This window comes from Gopherus flavomarginatus, chromosome 10, assembly GCF_025201925.1.
Source record: "Gopherus flavomarginatus isolate rGopFla2 chromosome 10, rGopFla2.mat.asm, whole genome shotgun sequence".
Classification (NCBI taxonomy): domain Eukaryota; kingdom Metazoa; phylum Chordata; order Testudines; family Testudinidae; genus Gopherus; species Gopherus flavomarginatus.
In genome coordinates this window covers 79,687,751-79,704,715 of record NC_066626.1, presented here as the reverse complement: position 1 = coordinate 79,704,715, position 16,965 = coordinate 79,687,751, and the positions used below count along the sequence as shown (strand labels likewise).

At 56.0% G+C, this 16,965-nt stretch overlaps 1 protein-coding gene across 11 annotated transcripts in view; it reads left to right on the top strand.

The window, feature by feature from the left end:
- The window catches only part of TNS1 (tensin 1), a 280,050-nt gene that overhangs the window by 167,647 nt on the left and 95,438 nt on the right, over positions 1-16,965 (top strand). For all 11 annotated transcript variants that reach the window (XM_050916920.1, XM_050916918.1, XM_050916921.1 and 8 more), the window contains 6 exons: positions 1,765-1,877; positions 3,160-3,220; positions 6,979-7,054; positions 7,625-7,754; positions 11,032-11,097; positions 14,741-14,902. In XM_050916920.1, coding sequence (XP_050772877.1) covers positions 1,765-1,877; positions 3,160-3,220; positions 6,979-7,054; positions 7,625-7,754; positions 11,032-11,097; positions 14,741-14,902 — 608 coding nt within the window. The remainder of the gene's footprint in view (positions 1-1,764; positions 1,878-3,159; positions 3,221-6,978; positions 7,055-7,624; positions 7,755-11,031; positions 11,098-14,740; positions 14,903-16,965) is intronic.

The window sequence follows — 16,965 nt, the reverse complement described above, 5'->3', positions numbered from 1 at the left end:
TGGCCCCGCTCCCGGAACCACTGTGAGGACGGGACCTTGTTAGATTTATCACATCGCTTGGGACTCTGAGCCATATCTAGTGTGAGCTGTGTGTGAGGGAAGGAGTTCTGCTCAGCTAGCTTACCTGGGCACAAGAATGTATCCCAGCAAGCCTGCACCGTCTCCCCGGCTAGCTGGTCTGTGCGTACGCAGGTCAACAGCAGCAGGTGACGCTGACGCGGCAAGTCAAGTTTGGATCCTGTTGGAGGCTTGGAGGAGATGACCCATTCAGTGGACTAAGGCCCAGCTTTGAACTGCCAACAGTCTAGAAGGAGTTCTCCTTTGGCCAGTCAGACATTTCAGGCCAGGCATTTCCACTTTGGAGAATTCAGTAGGGACACGTGGTCCCACCAGCCAACAGCCTCATGTTTTGTCAGTGTTGGGTAGGTCGCGAGGGCCAGCTGGACTGGGGGTGACCAGAACTGCACACAGCATTCAAGGTGCGGGTGTATCATGGATTTGGACAGTGGCATTATGATATCTCCTATCTTATTATCAGAGGGGTAGCTGTGTTAGTCTGTATCCACAAAAACAACGAGGAGTCCTTGTGGCACCTTAAAGACGAACAGATTTATTTGGGCATAAGCTTTCGTGGGTAAAAAACACCACTTCTTCAGACTCATGGAGCGAAAATCACAGTGCATATTCGTAAATGATCTGGAAAAAGGGGTGAACAGTGAAGTGGCAAAGTTTGCAGACGATACAAAACTACTTAAGATAGTGCAATCCAAAGCCGACTGTGCAGAGTTACAAAGGATCTCACCAAACTGCCTGAGTGGGCAAGAAAATGGCAGATGAAAGTCAGTGATGATAAATGTAAAGTAACGAACACTGGAAAACATAATCCCAGTGATACATACAAAATGATGGGGTCTAAATTGGCAGTAACTACTCAAGATAGATCTTGGAGCCATTGTGGATGATTCTCTAAAAACATCCTTTCAATCTGCAGCGACAGACAAAAAAATGAAGAGAATGTCAGGAACCATTAGGAATGGGATTGAGAATAAGACAGATGCAGGCAAGTTCCAGGTCGGGGCCGATACCATGGATCAGCGTCTGAGTCAGGTTACAGGGTCGGGATTAGGAAGCGATGTCCAAATCAAGGTGAGGTCAAAGCCAGATGTTCAAGAACCGAGCAGGAATGGCGGTGGCAGCTACAGGAGAGGTGCGCTGTTGTCTGGACGCTTCCAGGAATGCTCCTTGGGTTTATTTATATAGGGCAGGGAGCCAATCATCAGCCTGTCAGAGCTCTTGAGGTGGGACATCCTGTGGTGTGTGTCCTCAGTGGGTTGTGGGTAGTGTAACGTGAGCTGGTTATGGAGATGTCTGCTGCTTGGCAGCTTTGAAGGCCCAGGTTTGAGACCCCTTGGGCCTTCTCGCCAGTCCTGAAACCCTCCTTCCTGGCTGTGAAGTTTCTGGCCACCCTATTTCTGCTCAGCCAGCGCCTTTGAGTCTCAGCCTGGATCCCATGGCGTCAGCTGCCAGGTGTCGCCTTTGGAGCAAAGGATTCTGGGGCACATTTGAAATGCAGGCAGCTGAGCCGAGGGGTTAGTTTACAGACGGGTAGGGCTACTGAGCGGGGTGCCCGAGTGGAAGGAAAGGAGCAGAGGGAATAGGGGGCAGGTGCCCAGCCCCCTTCTGCAGTGAGGAGACCAAAGCAGCGTGAACGGGCCACGCACAGACACTGCTAACCTCCTGACCCCATGCTGGTTTCTGCCCCAGGTATGTCCATTACTTCAGCGGCCTGCTGTCCGGCACCATCAAAATGAACAACAAGCCCTTGTTCCTGCACCATGTCATCATGCACGGGATCCCCAACTTCGAGTCCAAAGGTGGTAAGTGTCCCCCGGCTCCGGCACGGGAGGGCTGTTTGCTGCCCTCCAACGCGACTCTACTTTCCAGGAGCACAGAGGCTGCATGAGGGGTAGTGGGCCCGGGGGTGGGTAAACCCCCCAGCTTTTCAGAAAGGTTGGGTACGTGCAAGTGAGACCGGATGCTGTGTGGGAGCCAGGGGCTGCCGTGGGTAGCTTCCTGCTGGCCAGGTTTGCAGCCGCTGTGCCTTTACCAATGGGGGCTGGAGGGGCTGCTTTGGTGAGGTGTTCATTCCCTCCAAGGAACATGTGCCCGTCTGGTTAGTGCCCTGTCACTGGCATTGGTGGCTGCTATCGACGCCCTGCCGGCAGGATGTGCTTGGGCCTCGGCCGTGTCTCTCCCCTCACTAGGTAAGGTGACTGCTTTTCCAAAGGCTAAAGCAGGACGCATGCAGGACCCCCAAAGCCCCACCTCTGCTCCTCCTTTGCCCCCCAAGGCTCCGCCTCCTGGCCAGGCCAGAAGCTGGAGCTGGGCCATGGTACGAGCTGCCCAGGGAGCCCAGGTCTCTTTGAGGAGCCCCGGCCTCTCCACCTGCCCTGGTGGGGGTCTGGGGTGCCTGAGAGCAGCCCCGCCCTGTGTCCTGGCCCCCTGGGGTGAGCCACCCAGAGCAGGTGGAGGAAAGGACAATCACCTAGTCACTATCCACCGTGCAGCTCTGCTGGGGATGGCAGTGATGGGAGCCCTAGTGTAGACAGAGCATCTGTGCCAACGGCTCGTAGATCTGCTGCGTGGCCGTTTCTGGTGGATTCCAGAATGGAACAACAGTTAAGGCTCAGTGGTGGCCCTAACTCCGGGGAATTGCCGGCCCTCCGACACACCGCTGCCAAGCAGGGGGGTGACCATCCTCTGGGTCATCAGCCTGGAAGCTGCATGGGCTCCCCTCTGTTGTCATCAGCAGGGGCTGGAGCACCTCTGGCTAGTGCACTGAGTTCTCTTCACTGCTAGTTGCCAGGGACCCTGCACCCCAAGGGCTGGCCGTTGGGCCGGTGCTGCCTGCCGCGTCTCACATAGGTCTGCCAGGGTGAAGGGCGGACAACGTAGAGGGGCCTCTCTGCTCCCATCTCCACGTGTCTGGGCCGTCTGTTGTCCAGGCCTGGGGAAGGCGCGAGAAGCAGGCAGGCTAGGGAAAGATCCCCATCCCCTTGGCACCCTCCACCCTGGCCCCCTCTTTGTTTCCCTTCCCCGTGACTAATCCCCTTGGCTAACGAATGCTCCTTCTCTCCATTTCTGATCGGTGTCTTCTAGGTTGCCGGCCCTTCCTGAAGATCTACCAGGCCATGCAGCCGGTGTACACGTCCGGGATCTAGTAAATATCACCCCTCTCTTGGGTTCCTCTCTCTCTCTCCAGGCCCTTACGTCCGGTTCCCGTGACTGTCTCCTGTCCCAGAGATGGTCCCGGGTGACCTAAGGGCCTTCTGCATGTCGGACTCCGACGAGCTGGGGTGTTGGTGTGAAACACGGCGGGGTCCTGTCAGGGAAGGGTGGAGTTCAGAGTAGAAACAAGCTGCACTTTGAGCTTATGGTTCATGATGGCTACACAGAGTCTGGTTCCCTCTGGCACGTTGTTCCCAGCCTGTTCCGAGCACTAGGCTGAGACAGGGTGACCAGACAGCAAGTGTGAAAAATCAGACAGGGGGTGGAGGTGAGGGTAATAGGAGCCTATATAAGAAACAGACCCCAGAATTGGGACTGTCCCTATAAAATCGGGACATCTGGTCACCCTAGGCTGAGATCTCAGGCCGTCCAGGAGGTGACTGTCCCTTCCCTTCCGTCTGTCCTCACTCGAACTCGCTATGGAGTTTGCACTGCTCCATGTCGGGCCAGGCATGGGCAGCCGGTGAAGCTTCCCCTTGGCAGGGGACTGAGACCTCGGTCGGAGCTATGCGGCAGGGGGAGATGGGCTGAGAGCTCTGAGGCCGGAGCCCCTACCCCATTCCGCCCCTACGCTATGACCCTGCCCCTGTTCTGCCTTCACTCCACCTTTTCCCCCCTGACACCTGGCCCCCCCGTATCCCTCCCCCCATGGCTCCCAGACCGGAAAAGCCCTTTGTCACTGCGGCGGCCCCGGAGCCATGGTAGAGGGAGATTTTTCCTGGGGTCCCAAATCCGCCATTGTCCTTCCCACCCCACAGCGGCGTGAGGTTAGGGGAGGCTTAGCCTCCCCCTGCCTCCACTATGCACCATGCATGAGGCTGGGCCAGGAGAAATCTTCCCCTGGAAGCTCCAGACCTGCTCTGGACACATGCCCCCGACACGCGGCTGACTTGCTCCGAAGGATCCCGGCCGCGCTGGCGGATCAGCGCATCTGACCTAAAACTGCCCTCCCCTTCTGGTATGCTTGGAGACGTCGTTCAGTTCTCCACGGGCCCTCTCCCCACGGAGCAGCAGGGACGCCACTGGCTGGGCTCTGCCGGAGGATCGTTTTGTAGTGCCTTTTCGTCGCCCACCCTCCCCGGTGCGGGGGGGCAGTGATCAGGCAGTGCACCTGGACCTTTCAGCAGCTCGGCAGCTGTCTGTCTGGGAGGGCGGGGAGCCCTTCCTTCCTTAGGAGGCATGGCACTCTTACCCTGGTGCCCAGAGAGCAGAGGCACGTGCTTTCTCCTCCGGCCGGGAGATCTGCACTTGTTTGTCCTTTGACATAGCACCTCGTGGGACATTTCCTGGCCGGCTCCAGGGCCTGGGTGACGAGCAGCCCCTGCCCCAGGCAGTGCGAGCGAGGCCCAGTCGAATGGGAGACAGACAATGCACTCGGGGGGAAGTTCCCGCCTGTGCGGCCAGGCAGCACAAGACCCTGAGGGCTCCGTGTGGGACTTCGATGGTGCACGCTGGTGGATCCTCCCCTAAGGGAGAGAGGGGAAGCCCAGAGCTGTGCTCGCAAGGGCAGCTGCAGTGCTGGGACACGGGGCAGTGGCTGGGAAGCAGGGATGTAACATCATTCGTGCTTGTTGGGGATCTCAAAGCACTTTGTGCGTCTCCCAACCCCTTGGGCTGAGGAATGGGGCTGGGAGTGTCGCAAACGGGCTCCCTCATGGCATCTCCCTCCCTGCCTCCCAGGAAAGCAGATCTGGGCAGGAGTGGGTGGGTAGGGAGCGCAAGCATAGAGTGGCACCCGCCTGCTACCTCCAGCCACTCAACGCCACATTGAGGCTGGGGCAAAGGTGGGCTCAGCTCCCAGCCCGGCTCCCACAGCCTCATCTTCCGACCCTCTCCCCATTGAGCTGTCTCGCCCGGCGCCCGCCTGGCCCCAGCGCTGATGTGTGCAGCGGGGAGTGGGCAGTCTGGTTTCCATGTGCTAAGTGGGGTGGGGTGTGTGTGCCCTGGTGGACACCCTGGTGGACACCCTGGGTATGTCTACACTGCGCTTCAAGCCTGGACTCTCACTCAGGTTTGAACCCAAGCCCCTCTTCCATCCACACCCGTGTTAGACTGGCTCGGGTCAGCAGGGACTGAGGACCTGGGTCTTAGGACCCTGCTAGGGGAGTGGGTTAGAGTGTGAGTCTGGCTGTGACTTGGGTCTAGTCGCTGCCATTTTGCAGTGTGGACACAGCTCCAGCTGCAGACCTGTCAGAAGGCCTGCGGAGTTAGCACGGCAGTGAGACCTGGGGCCAGCAGTTGTAAATCCAGCTTTACAAGGCAGTGTGGACACTCCAGTGCAGGCATTGGAACCACCGAGTCCACAATTCTGGGTCCTCTCGACGCCAGTTTGCAAAGCGGTGTAGACACAGCCTCCGTGAACACCGTCACAGACAAGGGTGCGTGGAAAAACGCTTGTCTCTTTTCGTCCCTTGTCCCCTTGGCCTGCCTAGCTGCACCCCCCTCTCCCTAATATGTGACCTCCCCATACAGGACACGCGTGTTTCTAACCTGGCCTGATGGCACCTCTTCAATGAAATTTACCACAGGCCCAGTCGTTCCTTTCAGCTTTTACTAGCCTGTCTATGGGAAGCTGCTGATAAACCCCAAGTTTATCTCACCCATGAAAGCTGAGCCCTCAAGGCCAACGAGTGACGAAACCACTTGGATTAATTCCCATGGGCCATCACATCCACGGGGCGGGCTGGTGGGGAGCGAGGGAGGAGACTGCTGAACAAAGGAGGTGGAAGTGACTGGCCCAGAGCCCCATAGACAGGTAGGGGCAGAACTGTGGGGTGCTGTGTATCCTGGGTCATATCTTGCTCAAACCATTAGACTGAGGAGTTGTTTCTCGTAGGACCTACACAAAAACGACTGCTGTCCCAGCCATGATACTTGAGAGCTCCCCCTGCCGGCTGGGCTGACACAGTCAGCAATGCTGACGTGCCGATGAGGCACGTGAACAACCAGAGCCGGGCTGATTTTAAGCCCCATTCCCAGCTCAGGGGTGCAAGAGTTCCCCTGGGAATATGGGGGCTGAGTGACTAGCCCAGAGAAATTCCTGCTGGTCCGAGCCGGTTGTGCCAGGAGCTGCTGCTCTCAGCCACCGTTGTGAGGGTCCAGGTGAACAAGGCCCTGCCTCTCTGCCTCCCATTCAAGCCCTGAGTCCTCACCCCAGGCCCCCAACCAGCATTAGGGTTGCTATGGCTTTTTCTCCACCGTCCCCGTTGGTTTGGGGAATTTCTCTGCCCCGCCTGGGTCCATCTCTGGGTGGAAAGCCCAGCAGCTGGGCTGCACCTGACGGGGGTGGGGGGTGTAGCAGGGAGCACAGTGAGTGGTGCTGCAGGGGGCCTGGAGTCTGTTCCTGTCTCATTTCCCTGCCTGCCTATTTCACCCGTGAGCTTTTCGGGGCAGGGACTGGCCCTGGCTGTGTATTTCTACAGCCCCCGATCCTGGGTGGCACCTCCAGGCACTGCTGAAATGGATACAAAGACAGTGATAATTTTCCTGGCCTGGGGAGCAACTGGAAACAGCAGAAGCTACATGATGGAGCCTTTTCTCATGGCGTTTCCAGCCAGGCCTTGGGTGAGCTGGGGAAAGCACCCGCCTCGCTAGGATTTCTCTCCAAGTCCACTGGAGATTGCCTGCCCTGTGGCTGACGGAGCTTTTGGGATCGTGCACCCAGACTGAGTTATGTCCCTCTCTCTGCAGCAACGTGCAAGGAGACAGCCAGACCAGCATCTGCATCACCATCGAGCCCGGACTGCTCCTGAAGGGAGATATCCTGGTAAGAGGCTGACGTGGCCGTTCGAGCTTTAATAGCAGCCTGCCCTGCACCTCCCATCCAATGGGGGAGGTGGGCCCTCTGGGGATAACCTGGGAGAGGCAGGAGGGGGGTGCCGAGGGAGAGCCTGTGGGGGAAGGCGGAGGATAGTCCACATGGATAGGCAGACCCCAGCTCAAAGCCTGTGCGAGGCTGAGCCCTAGGGGGAGCAGCCAGAGCCCACCCCGCTGTTCTGCAGGTGATGGGAAAGGGTTCCCAGCTTTGCATCTTGGTGCAACGAGGTGAACTGGTGCCTTGCAATGGCCACATGCTCACATGGCATCAAAGCCATCTCCATGCTGCCTGGCCCTGGAAGTCCCTGCAGGAGCCGTCCGGTCTGCCCTGTTGCAGACCAGCCAGTTACCCGAATCTCAGGGTGCGCAACCGCTGGGAAGAGAGGAGAGAAACGCTCCTGGTACGGCAGCTAGATAAGCAGAGGCGGCGAGACTGAGAGCCGGCATTGCCCAGGGCTCGCTGGAGCGTTTCCTGGCCGGGTTGTGGAGAGGCTGACACCTCTGCCTTTCTCCTGGGCAGCTGAAATGCTACCACAAGAAGTTCCGCAGCCCGACCCGAGACGTCATTTTCCGGGTGCAGTTCCACACGTGCGCCATCCATGACCTCGGCATTGTCTTTGGGAAGGAGGACCTGGACGAAGCCTTTAAAGGTGATTGTGTCGTTCTTGCCGGGTGGGGAGAGGGATGTGGGACCCAGCCTGGACGGGTGAATCTTGTGCCGTTCACCGTTCGTGGGGGGTTCATTGATGAGTTACTTTGCCAGCTTGGTTTTCACAGTTCTGCTCCATTGCAGTTCTGATACAGCTCCCATCACCAGGGTGTCTGGGAACATAGATATATCAGCCCCAGACTGCGGGACTTCGGTAATTTTCAGAGGACTTGGAATATCAGGGTCCCAATTTGCTTCCCAAACTGTCTCTGTTTCTCTCTCTCTAGCATATCCAGCTGCTACCTGGGTTCAATCCACCTGGAATGACCCCTTTCTCCACATTAGAAGTGCAGTGGGATCAGTAACGACCTCTTTGGTTTTGCCTCTTATCTAAGATGGTCGCACAGCCCTTCCCAACACCATGGTAGTGCATTGATCCAGTGCCAGCCCAGTGCAAAAGGCATCACCAGCGCTGCATCCTCCAAATCTGGGTTGTCTTTGGCCTCTCCAGTCCCACCCTACTTCACTTGTGAGATCTGATTAGCTCATTCATAGCCTCCTTACCTAGGCTCCTACTTGGCGTCTGAGCACCGGAGCAAACAACCGATCCGCATATCCTGGAGCAATACGCATGGAAGGTCACACTTGCTCCTGTCTAGGGCAGCTGTAAGGAATCTCTGCCAAGCTCAGCTCATTAGGAAGTTGCTCTCGCCATCTTGTCCAGCTACCAGTGGGTACCAGCCTGAGACGGGGGCTTTGTGCTTGATGCAAACCTGCCCACTCGGCCTTTTCATATCTGCATCCACATCTGTGTGGCCAAACTGAGCTGAACATTCACAGAATATCAGTGTTGGAAGGAACCTCAGGAGGTACCTCATCCAGCTCCCTGCTCAAAGCTGGACCAACCCCCAGCTAAATCCCCAAATGGCCCCCTCAAGGATTGAACTCACAGCCCTGCGTTTAGCAGGCCAGCGTTCAAACCATTGAGCTGTCCCTCTCCCATTGTCAATAAACACACAATACCTGGAGAGTAGATGGTGATTTTCTTGCCACCAGCAGCACTGAATATCCTAAGTGGTCCCCACTGATAATTCTTTGGGTCAGTCGGTCTGTTCATCCATCCACAGGCTGCTGTTGGGTGAAGGTCCCTTCAGCTCTGCCCCTGGTCACTCCTCTGTATTATCTCCTCTTAGTTCTGCTGGGAGTTCCTGCCACCTGTCCAGCTACAGCTGGTTGATCTACAGCCAAGAAAAATCAAAATTTCCCGACAACAAAACTTGCAGTTTTCTACAGCCACCCTTCCATTCTGAGCCACCCGTCCACCACTTTCAGCCCCTTTTATCCCTATTGGAGGCCTTGTGTGTAAATCTGGCTGAAAATCTTTTATCAAAACACATTTTTTGATTAAAAATAGCTTTTTAATGAAAGGGAAATTTTAGGGAAAAAAATTCCATTTTTGATGAAAATGCAAAAAAAAATTCAAGGAGAAATTGCAACAAAATCGATTCCCCCCCCCCTTTGTTGAAATTTTACGGAAGAAAAAGAAAGATTTCCTAACTGGCTCTCTGCCTGAAACACTGCTGCTTCCTTGCGTCCTCATCTCCAGGTCCCTGCCCTACCGCAAGGTGAAGGTCTCTTCTGCATTGCTCCTGACCAGCCAGCCCTACCATCTTCTCTCCTCCTCTGCAGATCACTGACCTGCTGGTGTTGCTCTATCTCTCTGCCCACATTACTGCAGGGGAAAGACCTAGGATTTCCCCCTCCCTATCAGCTGCTTTCATCCCCAGTGCAGGCTGAAGGTCTCCTCCTTGCTCCTCAGGCTGGGTGGGTTTGCCTGCAATCTGCACGTGTGGCCAGGGATGTGACCCTGCTCGCCAGGTCGTCTTCCCCAAGCTGCGCCATCGGTTTGAACTCGCTGGGGTTGGTTGCCCCCCGGCATCTCTCATGGGTCATGCCTGTGCCACTCGAGCCTGTGTTCACCTGCCAGCTGGTCCAGTAACACGTGCTGTTACTCTGTCTTCTGCTCTCCGTCCAATACAAAGGTGTCCCCTAGCTTCAGCAGCCCACCCTTGGATACAGCTCCGCTTGATTCAGCGAGTAATTTACAGCTGTGCCCCAGAGATGCGGGGATGTGAAACGGGACACTGAGGAAATACCCGAGGTGATGCACTGCATGCGGGGGCTATGCCAGCAACCGTTAACCTAAGTCCTGGAACAATGTTAGTCACTCCCGCACGGACGCCATGACATTTTTACAGCTTGCAAGAGTGTCAGACTCTAGACCAAGAGAAAGTACTTTTGATGGAGTGACACACTGAGGATGCATTCTTACTGTAATTATCCTTTGGCCCTGGAGCAGGCTCCCCAACTCAGGCTGCCCTCTGTAGAGCCCCCACTTTCGCCTGTTTTAAGTCTCAAGAGTTGATTGAATTGGAGAGCGAAGGGAGGAAGCCACATACCGCTCTGGTGGCCAAGAATCACTTGTTATTTCCATTGGAGGCGTGTCTCGGACCTCCCCCAGCGGGAAGGATTCCCTGTTACAGCAGCGGCTGATGGTTGGGTGGAGAAGGTTGCTCAGATGTTCTGGTGTTGAGCATGGTGTAAAAGGCAGATGAGGCACCGCCATGTTCAGTGGCAGTGGACATCTTTCTTGGGGGTTTGTTGATAACGTATGGGGTCCCATCTCTATGCAGTCAATGAGTCCCCTGTGAAATGGTGTCACAGGCCTCAGTCCATTTCCTAGCTGAGATTCAGCCGTATCACTAAACCGGCACTGATTGGCCCTGTGCGGTTGACCCCAGCAGGGAAGCTAAGAGCTGAATGCCCATGGAGGTAGAAGGCACACTGGCAATTGTGGTTCAGCGGCAGTTGAATGCACACTGGTAGGGGACCATGCTCCTGACGGGACTTTGTCATCCCTGGTTTATAGGCTCAAGCCCCTGGGCAGCAGGGGATGGTTCACTTGATGATTTCCTGTTCGGTTCATTCCCTCTGGGGCACTGCCATTGGCCGCTGTCGGCAGACAGGATACTGGGCTGGTGAACCTTTGGTCTGACCCAGTCTGGCCGTTCTCATGTTTTTATGTTTGCTGAACGGGGAGCGCTGTCTCCATAGTTGGGAGTCTGACATTTTACCCAGGCTAAGCTCTCAGGGTGGAAACAGCAAAGGGTTGCCCATGGGCCTGCTCATTGGTGAGCGACTTTTGGACTCCCCCTGCTTTAGTGCGGTGCAGGAGATTGGACACACGCTGAGTTTTCTGTGTTCTGTTCCCATCCTAGATGACCGGTTTCCGGAGTACGGGAAGGTGGAGTTTGTGTTCTCATATGGCCCCGAGAAGATCCAAGGTATGGGTGCTGGCCCCGTTGCATGGGGCATTGCAGCCCAAAGCTACTAATCCCTGAGCCCCTTGCTCCTCCTACCCACTCCTTCCTGTGCCTGCCACCTCTGCTCCCGTCTGCTTCATCCCCCACCCTTCCCCTTCCACCATCCCCCTGCCCCGTGCCACCACCCACTGGCACTGGGCAGCTCCTTGCTGTGGGTGAGCATGGGCGGAGGGGCCCTGCTGCCAGGCGCGGAGCATGCCCCGTGTGCGGTGCCAGTCTCCTACTGCTCAGTAATACGGTCTCGCCTGGAATGAGGCATCCTCGTGGTGACTTGTCTGGGGAGGGGAGCAGCCCCCATCCCCTCCTCCACCTTCACGGAGGCCGGAGCCCTCTCTGGGCAGGACGCCCAGGGAGCTGCTGGTCCTGAGGCGTGGAGTGTAAGGCCAGGCCAGCGCAGCCTGGGCCCCTGCTCTGAAAGGGCCAGCGGGGAGCTGGGCTGGCCTTGCCAGTGATGCTGGGCCAGGCCCAGCTCACCACTGAGACCAAAACTCCCGGCAGGTGTGTGGGGGGCGTGGGGGTGTCACTCAGGAACTGGGACTCTCAGAATCCCAGCTATCCGGCCAATTCAGTCACCACGTAGCCTCCCCTCGTGGCCAGGGGCAGTGCAGCAGCTCCTCGCTGGGCTAGGGCCCCCGGAGGTCGTCGCTGCCGCGCTATGGGGGTTTCTCTGTCAGGTTACTCCCCCCCACGTTTCCTGAACAGAAGCAAAACCCTTCTGGCCTCTCTGGGGCTGTTCTTCAGCCAGTGCTCGGTTCAGTCTACTGTCCCCTCGCGGGGCTCCACTACCCTTGGGATGGGCTGGTAGGCCCCCTCCTTGGGGCCGGTAGGGGAACCGGGTCCCAGCCTCGCCCCGGGTTCCAGCCCAGAGCCCTGTACTGCACAGCTGGGCTGAAACCTTTCTCCCTATTGCAGTTTTCCCTGGGAAACTTCTTATCCTGCCTCTTCACAGCCCCTCTGGGTTTCCCAGTCTCTTCCCTGGCTAGTCAGGGTCTCTCCCAGGGCCCTGCCTGAGAACTGTCCTCCCTCTCTCCCTGCTCTCAGCCTCCTGTCCAGCTCTGGCTCTCTGCTGAGTCAGGGCCCTGCAGTCTCTTCCCTCCAGCTCTTTCTCCAGCTGGACCTTCTTGGCGCTTAAACTTGTCTCCTGTCTAATTCGTAGGTTCTTAGAGTCCAAGGCCAAGGGACCATTGGAACCATCTAATCTGACCCCCTCCCCCACCCGTGGCCATAGAACTGCCCCAAAACAGTTCTCGGAGAAGGTCTTCTGGGAAAAAACATCCGATATGGATTGAAAAATTGTCAGTGATGGAGAACTGAGCCCGAGCCCTGATCAATTGTCCCAGGGGCGAATTACTCCAACAGTTGTGCCTCATTTCCAGTCTGAATTTGTCTGACTTTGACTTCCAGTCACTGAGTTGGGTTAGACCTTCTGCTGCTGGACTGAGGGGCCCTTTATCAAATTTTTGTTCCCTGGGTAGGTGCTTAAAGACTGTGATCCAGTCACCGCTTAACCGTCTCTTTGTTAAACTAAATAGATAAGGTCTATGAATCTGTCATTATAAGGTGGGTTTTCTAATCCTTTAGTGGTACTCGTGTGGTTCTTCTCTGACCCACCCCCCCAATTTATCAACATCCTCCTTGAATTGTGGGCACCAGAACTGACACAGGATTCCCGCAGCGGTCGCACCAGTGCCAAGTCCAGAGATAAAACAACTCGAGATTCCCCTGTTGATGAGTCCCAGGATCGCATTAGCTCTTTTGGCCCCAGCATCACGCTGGGAGCTCATGTTGAGCTGATGACCCACCATGACCCCCAAATCCTGTTCAGAGTCATGCTTCCCATGATAGAGTCCCCCATCCTGGGAGTACGCTCTGCACTCTTTGTTCCTAGATGGATACGTTACAATTAACTGCATTAAAACACATAGTGTTTGCTTGAGCCTGGATCACTCTGGATCAGTGATCTGTCCTCTTCCTTATTCACCCCCCCTCAACTTCTGCATCATGTGCAAACTTTATCAGTGATGATTTCAGGTCATTCATAACAATGGTAAATAGCGTAGGGCCAAGAACCAATCCCTGCAGACCTCACTAGAAACATACCTGTTGGAATGATGATTCCCCATTTATAGTTACATTTTGAGACCTATCAATTAGCCAGTTTTTAATCCATTTAATGTGTCCCAAGTGAATTTTATGTTATTCCAGTTTTTTAATCAAACTGTTGCTCGGTACCCAATCAAGTGCTTTACAGAAATCTCTATATTATGATATAAACCTTTATCGACCAAATTTGTAATCTCCTCAAATAAAGTTTTCAAGTTAGTTTGACAGGATCTATTTTCCATAAACCCATGTTGATTTGCATTGATTACATTACCCTCCTTTAGCTCATGGTTAATTGAGTCCCATAGCAGCCGCTCCATTATCTTGCCAGGGATTAATGTCAGACTGACTGGCTTGTAATTCCTGGGTCATCTCATTGACCCTTTTTAAAAATTGGCATATTAGCTTTCTTATGGTCTTCTGCTCCAAGACATACTGAAAATCAACATGAATGGTCCAGCGACCTCCTCAGCCAGCTCTTTTAAAACTCTTGGATGCAAATTATCTGGGCCTCTGATTTGAAAAGTCCAACTTCAGTAGTTCCTGTTTCGCGTCCTCCAGCGTTACTAATGGGAATGGAAAGAATGTTATCATCACCATATGACAGTGGGGTTCATCCTGTAACCAGGGTTCATTTAGCCCCAGGCTCTGTAGCCCAAGAAAAAGCCCCCCGTTACAGGACTCCTCAGTCTGTGCATCTCTACACATGCCCTTCTGTCACTGTGCGTCCCCAGACATGGCCCTGTGTCTGCCCCATTTGCTCCTTTCTGTCCATCCTCATATGCGCCCCTCTGTCTGCCCCCCATACGCGCCCCTCTGTGCGTCTGCCTGTTTGATCAGGAGTTGCTTCCCGACAGTTAGATCTGCTGGTTCACAGGATGCTCTGTGCTGGGACGTGTTGGTAGTTCAGCATCAGGCAGGATAACTAACCCCTGGTGAATGCCTGACTGGAACAGCCTGGGGTTGGCAGAGAGATGCACCAGGTCCTGTGATGAGTCTTTCCTATCTCCAGAGGCTGATTCCTTTCCTCTTCCTTTTGTCCTGCCTTTTCCTGCCTTTCACTCTCTCTCCTTTCACTTCCTTCTCTTTCTAATAATCCAGCTTCTCCTGTCCCTCCCTGCACCCCCAATCCTGCCGGGCCTGCTCCCGTCTCTCCCCGCACCCACTATCCTGCCCGGCCTCCTCCCGTCTCTCCCCGCACCCACTATCCTGCCCGGCCTCCTCCCGTCTCTCCCCGCACCCCCAGTCCTGCCCGGCCCGCTCCTGTCTCTCCCTGCACCCCCTATCCTGCCCGGCCTCCTTCTGTCTCTCCCTGCACCCTCTATCCTGCCCTGCCTCCTCCTGTCTCTCACCGCACCCCCTATCCTTCCCGGTCTCCTCCCGTCTCTTTCCGCACCCCCAATCCTGCCTGGCCCACTCCTGTCTCTCCCCTTGACGTTCCAACACCGGACCCCTGTGTAGCTTCGGCCTCCTTTACTGACTCCCCTCTGCCTGCCCCCAGGGATGGAACATCTGGAGAACGGCCCCAGTGTCTCCGTGGATTACAACACCTCAGACCCTCTCATCCGCTGGGACTCCTACGACAACTTCAGCGTCCGCCGGGAGGACAGCATGGAGGGTACTTGGGCTGGTCCCCACCAGGTCCACAAAGCTCCGGACACAGGTCATTGTTATAACATATTATTATATTGCCCCGGCCCCTACGGGATCCCGCCCGTGCGGTGCCAGGCACTGTGCAGTCAAGTCATAAAGAAGGCAGTCGCTTCCCCAGAGAGCTTACGATCTTGGGGGTCAGACAGGTGGATGAGGCAGACAAACGGGGGGCCGGGTGGAGGAGGTGGCGATAGGGCCCTCTGGTGCACTCAGAAATAAGTGCGGTGAGTGATTTAGATTTATAAACAAGAGACGCATGTCTTGAGACGGCGGCTGCCTCTGACTGCAGATTAAAAACACAGTAGCTCAACAGCATTGATGGGAACAATGGAACCAGGTCCTGGCATATGCTGGTTACGCAGCAAGGCTAAAACAAAGCTATTCCCCAGTTTGGCACGCTTACCCTGTCGAGTGAGACCCAGCAGCCGCCTGGGCCATCAGCCCTTGCAGCTCACAAGCTGGTGGGGTGCGGGGGGGGGGGTGCTCTTGCAGGATTGTTTGCGCGGGGGGTGGCACATTGCAGAGGCAAAGGGTCCCTCCTAAAACCTCCTACCTCCTTTATATAGAGGAGGTCTAACGTCAGCGTCCCCTGCAGGTCTCTGCTGATGTGACCGGCGGAGAGAGTGGGTCTTGCAGGGAAGTTCAGACCTGAGGATAAGGAGCAAAGGGGGTGATAGGAGTCTGACTACATTATTTATGGTGCCCTCCTCACTGTGTTATTTAAACTCTAACTGCCCTGCTCGTTGCCCTCAGGGCTTGCTCCATCCAGCTCAGTGGGTGGGCACCTTGGCAGGGTAGCACTGTGGGGAAGCTGGTTGTGCAGCTGCCCGTGCTGGAGCTGCTCGGTGGGATGGGAGAGGCCTCCTGTCTCTAGGGCTGTGGATCCAGCCTCTCATTGCCAGGCTGGAGTTTGGAGTGTATGAGGCTTACAGGGCATGGACGGGCAGGGAGACAGGCAGAGAACCAGCATCTCACCCCCCTCCCATGCCCATGCCCATGCCCCTCATCCCCTCAAGGTCTCGGCAGCTGCTTCTGTGGCCTGCAGGCAGTGAGGCTGATGGGGGGGGCCCTGGCACGAGAGAGTTGGGATCCTTGTGGGTCTCAGTCAGGAGGCTCAGACAAGCTGCCTAGCGTGCTGGGGTTCATGCAGAACTGGGCTGGGGAGCTCACTGGAATATCTTCGCCGGCGCCTGGCCAGAGCCCGGACGCACCAAGGCCCAGAAAAACGAGACAGGGCCAGACGGATTGACTCCAGCGGAGGGTGATTATCATAAATGGGAGCACTGGTGGCAGGTGCTGGGGTGTCATAGAATCATAGAATATTAGGTTGGAAGAGACCTCAGGAGGTCATCTCCAAGACGCAGATGAAGACTCAGTCCCTGCCCCAGGATCTTGTGTTCCAAACGAACGCGTGGTTAATGTATCTGGGGAGAGAGTGGTGGGGTCCTGGGCCTGGGTGGCGGGGCTGCTACTGCTTCAATGCTTTGTCCTCCCGACATGCACACAGAACGCGCTCGTTCTAGATCCCAGCAAGGCCGGCGATGGACTTTGGTATCTCGTCCCAGACAGGGCGCCGTCCCTGGTGCTCCAGAGAACGCTAGCCTGCCCTTGCCCCGTCATGGGGAGGCAGAGCCAACGCCCGGCACTTGGCCAAGGCTGTGCAGCCCGAGGGTTATGTCCCAGCCATGAAAGCATTTGATCTCCCATTCTAACATAGTGCAGCTGCCGGCCGCTGGTGGGGGTGACTGGGTTTTGGGATTGGCAGGAGGAAGCCACTCAGCTGAGCAGCAAGAAGGGGCTTAGGATGAATGTCCAAGTCATATTGGGGGTTAGTTTCTAAAGGGGCTAGGACTGTTGGGTGTGGAGAGCCACTCAGCTGCATTGCTTAAAGCCGGGGGGACCTCAGCCGGCCCAGGGACTAGGTGCAACAGAGGCAGGGCAGGGGTCCTCTCTGGCCATGGGAAGGACAACATGGGCAAGGCAATGGCGTGTGATGTCACAAGCTGTATGTACGGAGGGGGAGCCCAGCCGGCTGCACGGAGGCTCATTGTTGGCGGTGGAAGGTGAGAGCAT